Raw genomic sequence first — 6,367 nt, 5'->3', positions numbered from 1 at the left:
TTGCATGATGTGTATTGGATGACCCTCAGACTGCTCTCCTGCTAGGAGGAATCCAGCTTCTGAGCTTCTCAAACTTGTGTGTGTACGTTAGTGTTGCTCCAGCGTGACCCCTGGTGAATGCGCACTCAGAAGTGCACTAGTTGTTCTAGGGTGACTCTTGGGGCGTCAGTTGGGCTGGCACAGGGCCACAGCAGTGGAGAACACTTTGCTTTTTGATCCAATGGAGGGCCACAGTTATGAGCGCTACACCGACGGGGAACGGGAGAGCTACCAAATCGACTACCGCCGCATTGTAGGAGACACAGAGCCAGCCAGGCCATGGCTCTCCCCACGAGACTCGGAGCACCACTTTCACGGCCCATTCAGCCACAACACACCACATGGCCACGGGCATGGGCATGAGACAGCAGCCCAGCGCTACAGTGCCACCCGCATCCAGGCTGGGTACGAGCCAGAGAGGTGAGACACTGCTACATTTCTCAAAAAAAAAAAAAAACACAACACTGACACTCTTGTGTACATCTGTGTAGCAGAATTCCTGATCTGCCAATAGTTTCATTAATGTTAGTGGAGCAAATGCCTACCAGGCAAAAGGTGTTCAGTGGTAAAGGCCTTCTTAATTATTCACGCATGGTTTTAATGGTAGTGGTGTGGACACAGTCATCTTTATATCTTTTTCACAAGAGAGTAGGGGGTGCATGGAAAAAGAAAACAGGTGCAAGATAGGACAAGACAGTTCAGCAGTTGATATTTTATATCATTTGTTTCAAATTTTCTTGAATATATTTTTTTTTAAAAAACATACCTCAAAACCTGAAAGTAAACACGTTGCTGTCTTTAAAGGTTTACTTGTAAATAAGATTAAAATGTTTAAATCCCTTTAAAACTAATCTAACAAGTACAAAACCTGGGACTGTGATGTTCTTTTTTAAAACCAAATTAGACATGTGCCTCCGCTTTCAGTACCAATTCCTCAACACTTATACTCACTCTTTTATTATTATTATTATTATTATTATTATTATTATTATTATTATTATTATTATGATTACTTTTCTTGAAAACTGCATATTTTTCAGTCTAATATGTATTTAGCATTTGGGCTGTTAACAAGTGTGTTTTTGCTGCTATGCTAATGAAGTCCCCTGCAAATACACTCGTACGTGTCTCCAGCATAACAATGTATAACAAAGCATAACAAAATAATATAACATCACCTACATGTAGAACTATAACTGGTTTTCTACATAATTTTAATGTAACTGCAAAATTGCAGTGGGATAGCTTGACCACTCAGTTTAGTGGGATTGTGGTAGCATTCATTAACGTATATGTCTTACCAAAGCCTTGTGTCAAAAAGTAGCCAGAGCACATTGGGAAGTGGTTTTGACCCTCTATGTAAAAGCTAGCCTTTAAAAAGCACAGTGAATCTGTACCTGGAACTGACATATTACAATCCTCTTAGCCACTGAGAGCTTGGGCTGAGCTGCAGGCTGGGCACAGGGTTACAGACATGCTTGATTTAACCCTAATTTACTCTTAGTGAAAGGAAATACATGTCAATATTTACTTGAAATCCCTATAAGGATTACTGTAGCCTAACAGCAGAAGTACAATTACAAAAACAGTAGCGTGTATAAAGAAATATAATATGTGAATATTAATGCTTCCACATTTTAAATGCTGACATCCTTCAGCACTATTCAAATGTGACAATTTGCCTTCCTATCCGTCAGCAGAGTTAAAATGAGCATGAGGATTACATTAGTAAAGAGTATTTTTAATCTGTGGTTTAGGGCAGAATCCCTGCTAGAAGAGGCAGATTAAAGGTGCTCACTCATACGAATGCAAAATTCCAGATTTTTTAACAGAAAAATAAAAAGTAAAAAGTAACATTTTAGTTATAAGAAATGCTACACAGTGGAACAACACACAATGACAGTTTACATAACAAAGTCAGTGGTTTAATGTGGTGTAGACTTGCTTTCAGTGCTTCTTCACAACGTCTCTCACTTATAGCAGTGCCGATGCCACATTTCAGAAGTGTTTCGGAATATTTTGTACCGCATAAACAGTATGAAATTTGGACTAAATTTAGTCAGGTTTAGCTGATGCTTAAAACTATTCCACAAAGCTGTAACATCTGGACAAAATTAAGTCACATATGCAGTACGTTACATAGCCAATTACGGTTATCAAACCAAAAGCTTATATTTATCGGGGCATGGTTATTTGTGGTATTTTAGCTTGTTGACACTGAAAATTCTGCTGAGACTGTATTATAACAGGGTTAAAAATAAATGCAGGCTTAAAAATGTCCTCCAGTGTTGCCAGTTCAGTGACTTTAGAGAAAAAGTGCTACTTTTAAATTTCTGCCATGTAGAACAAAGTTTTGGTCTGTGGGTTGGAGGTTCAGCATTTTGTAGACATATAATAATCAAGCAGATAAAATTATAGTTATATATAGTGACCACGCAAGATGGTCTCCTCTAGTGATGGGAATATAGGCTCTTTTCCGTAAGTCAGATCATTTGACTCAGCTCACTAAGAATAATCGACTCTTTTGATTTGACTTCCAAACGACTCGTCACTGCTTTTTTTTTTTTAATGATTTTTTAAAAATCATTATTGTTTTGCAATATTTGAACTCTCTGACTCTTCTTTTTTTTTTTTCTTAGTATGGCTTAAGCTGTTTCATCATTTCTTATTCTACCTTCTAATGAATAAAACACCATTATTCAAAACGGAATGTTATAAACACCATTTTGAACAATTGTTCATACAGCAAGCCAGCACAGTCGTCGTCACGTGTCTGCTGTGTATGTACTTCTTTAAGATTTTAATTTTCAAAGAAAAAACTAACATTTTTCCCCATGTACGCGAGTGACTCGTCTGAAAGATTCGGCTCAATGAACCGATTTGTTTGAGTCCCAAACGACTCGTTTTTTTCTTTTCTTTTCTTTTTTTAAACATTGTCTTGCAATATTTGGACTCTCTGACTCTTCTTTTTTTTCTTAGTATGGCTTAAACAGTTTCATCATTTCTTACTCTACCTTCTAATGAATAAAACACCATTACTCGACACTGAATGTTATAAACACCATTTTGAATTGTTCATACAGCAAGCCAGCCTAGTCGTCGTCACGTGTCTGCTGTGTATGTACTTCTTTAAGATTTTTATTTTCAAAGAAAAAAACAACTGTATTTTCATGTATGCGAGTCGACTCTTCTGAAAGAATCGGTTCAATTAACCGATTCGTCACTACTCTTGATCTATTTTTTATTCTTTATACTCGATATATGCGTTATAATGTGCGTGAGCGAAATTGGTTTAAAAAATCTTAAGTGCTATTTTTATTCATGGGAATAAATAGTGTATGATTTTTTTTTAACTTTGCAATGATGCAAGACTTTGAAGCAGTGTGCAGATTTAGGAAAGAGGAAGTTTGGTGATTTTATTTATTTACTTATTTATTTATTTGGGGGGAGTGTAACTGGGCTGGTTTTCAGTGCACGTTGTGCTGCTTGTTGGCACGCGCCCTTCACTTTCGGGTCTTTAAGAGAATTTTGGATGCTTTCACATATGCTCTCGCTGTTTTGTTTTTCCGCCTGTGGATACGTCAACGGAATACTTCCGTGTCGAACATGAAGCAGGATGTTTGCAAAAAAAAACAAAACATCCATGGACGCCGTCGTGTTTAAAAACGAAAAGTGAACTCAGCAGCGCCCCCTACAGGTTCCGCAACACCATTGTTTTTTTTCTAACGTGGAACGAAAGATTCGAAAAATTGGAGCCTCGTGCAGATGGAGCACGCGCTGCTCGGCTGTTACACACGAACAACTAGCTTTACTGTTTTGTGTGGGTTTTTTTCGCATTTAATTCGGTTTTGTGGTCTTATGAAGGCTTCATAAGCGCCTGTCATGTGAGTAACCTGAAACGAGGGCCTTCATTTTCCTCTTTTCATCTTCATTATACTTCACCTCAGGAAGCGTTTTTGCGTATCTTTGTTCAGTCTGCTGAAAAGCCCACGCCGAATCTTCATTACTCGCGTAAGTGCCATTTTAGCGTTTCACTGCTCGTTTTTATCTTCATTACCGCGAACGAGATAGCGAATGGGTTTTATTTACAATATAAATGGGTAGAAAAAGCGCACAGAAGGAAGAAAATCAGTGCCTTAATCCCACAACGGCTCTCTATCGGGTGTAGTTCACCACGTAAGGTTCTACGTAGAATACGTAAGGCGTTCATTTATTTATATCTACGCTCCACTGTAACAGAGTAGTACCTAAGCCAGGCTAAATCAACCTGCACTGTAAAGGATGCATAGTGCAGTTTGTAGGGTGTAGAGACTGCATGTAGGCATTACTTTCCACCCCCATGTGGTGCACTTATATAAGGGATAGAGATCCATTGAGGATTTAGTTCATAACTGCTGAAGAGTAAATGGTGATATTTGATCATCTGGATTAATAATAAGGATATCTGTGATGTGTGAATGCACTTGATGATGTTTTATTAGCGTATGGGTTTTGTAGTTCCATGACTTAGTCTGGACTGAGAGCGCAAATCCACAACCCGAAAAAATCCTTGTCCGGATCATGGTTTTCCATCCTGCATGTCTAGCAAAACTGTCCCAGTAGAGAGAACAAGAGTTTCTGTCTATACATGTAGTGTGTGTGTTTTTTTTTCCACAGTATGGCTGATTACCTGATCAGTGGAGGGACCGGCTACGTACCAGAAGATGGACTCACTGCCCAACAGCTCTTTTCTATAGGAGACGGCCTCACGTACAAGTAAGTCCTCGTTCCATCCAGGTTGCAGTTAGGGAGACGTTCAGCCTTGACCTAGAACACAGGAACCCAACGCTTGTCCTGGAGAACTTCATGTCCTGAACACACCTAATTCAACGAACGGTTGGAGCAAGGCAAACTTGAAACACCTGCCCTGCAATCAAAATAAGCTCATTGAATTTAATTAATTCAAACAGTGTGGCAACAGCAACATTACCACGGTGCTATTCCACTCCTCACAGGATAAAACATTCCTCACTTTACTTTACTCATTTAATCTAGTATTTAGAAACTCACTTAAGTTTAGTATAAGCAAAATTAACGCAAAATCAAGGAGCTCTCAAATATATAAAATATTTTTCCAAAATTACCACAGATTTCCTGGAGATTCTGTCCAAGACACATCGTGGCGTCATCACGACATGCATTCAGCCAAAGTCCTCTTCGGTTCGCGTGTGTTGAACACGGGTACAGCTAAAAGGTCTCATTTACCAACAAACATCACTGTGAAAGACCGTGCAAAACAATTTTGCACAATCGCAATTTCGCCAATTCGGGTGTTTTTCCGCAAAAAATTGCATCGCATATTGAAAAGGAAAAAAAACGCAGCAAAATTAAGCATTTTTTGCTGTAGTAATCACCACTCTGAAATCCTGTATAGACTGATTGAAGGTTATTTATAAATAAGAGCACGAACCCTATAAGGTTACGAGCTTGCTAGAATCAGTCAGACTTAAAGCAGCATTTCCTCGAGACTGAAGGTAACCTGATCCAGAAATGTATTTATTTTTTTTGTCTGTGTGTTAACGGGATAGGATTGTTAAGGATTTGTCATGGGCTTGATTTTCTGTAAGCGCTAACATGCTGAGGAGCAGACTTATTCAATGTAAACAAGATTAGATATAAATTCACACACACACACAACCTCATGCACATGATGTATGTACTAAATATATCATATATATATATATATATGATTATTCGATCAAGGTCACATGTAACCGCTATTGCGAGCCCTGAAACGAATTAAATCTCGTCTTAAGTACCCATGATTTGAAATGGGTAAAAATGAAAGCTAGTTGACTCGTCTGAAAGATTCGGCTCAATGAACTGACTCGTTTGACTCCCAAACGGCACTTTTTTTAATTATTATTTATTTATTATTATTTTATTTTTTAAAACATAATATATTTCTTTTTTTAAACATAATTGAAACAGGGATGTGAGAGATATTGCCATTGCCTTTCAGAACATAATTAGGAAGACTGATGCTCATATCGGTCTCTTTTAAAGACAGCTTGAACCACAGCTATTTAAATGAACTCTTGGCTATTTGCGTTAGCCAGTGACTGAGCTATGATTCTCTCTTCGCGGTTTCGAGTCTCAATATGTCTGCCCTTTCCACGCAAGATGGGAACGCACAATATTCTCAAATAACTCAGTCTGGCTAAACTAATCAAGTAAAGTGACGTACGAAGAACGAAGGCACTGCTCTGCACGTTTCATCTTTTCCGTGCTCTAAAACACTAGTGTTTTACTCATCACCTGGTTAAGTATCCTGACCTGGGTTGAACTC

The 6,367-nt window shown here is 38.5% G+C and overlaps 1 protein-coding gene across 4 annotated transcripts in view; it reads left to right on the top strand.

Moving 5' to 3' along the window:
* The first annotated feature begins 232 nt into the window (after window positions 1-232).
* impdh1a (IMP (inosine 5'-monophosphate) dehydrogenase 1a) overlaps window positions 233-6,367 on the top strand; it is a 23,662-nt gene continuing 17,527 nt past the window's right edge. For 2 of the 4 annotated variants that reach the window (XM_053623517.1, XM_053623516.1), the window contains exons 1-2: window positions 234-459; window positions 4,696-4,794. In XM_053623517.1, the coding sequence (XP_053479492.1) occupies window positions 4,697-4,794 (98 nt within the window). In that variant the 5' untranslated portion in view covers window positions 234-459; window position 4,696. Of the gene's footprint in view, window positions 460-4,695; window positions 4,795-6,367 lie in introns of all 4 variants that reach the window. The other 2 variants (XM_053623514.1, XM_053623518.1) reach the window with 2 other exon arrangements.

The sequence above is a fragment of the Ictalurus furcatus genome, chromosome 4 (assembly GCF_023375685.1).
Source record: "Ictalurus furcatus strain D&B chromosome 4, Billie_1.0, whole genome shotgun sequence".
Classification (NCBI taxonomy): Eukaryota; Metazoa; Chordata; class Actinopteri; order Siluriformes; family Ictaluridae; genus Ictalurus; species Ictalurus furcatus.
This window is presented reverse-complemented; position numbering and strand designations above follow the sequence as displayed.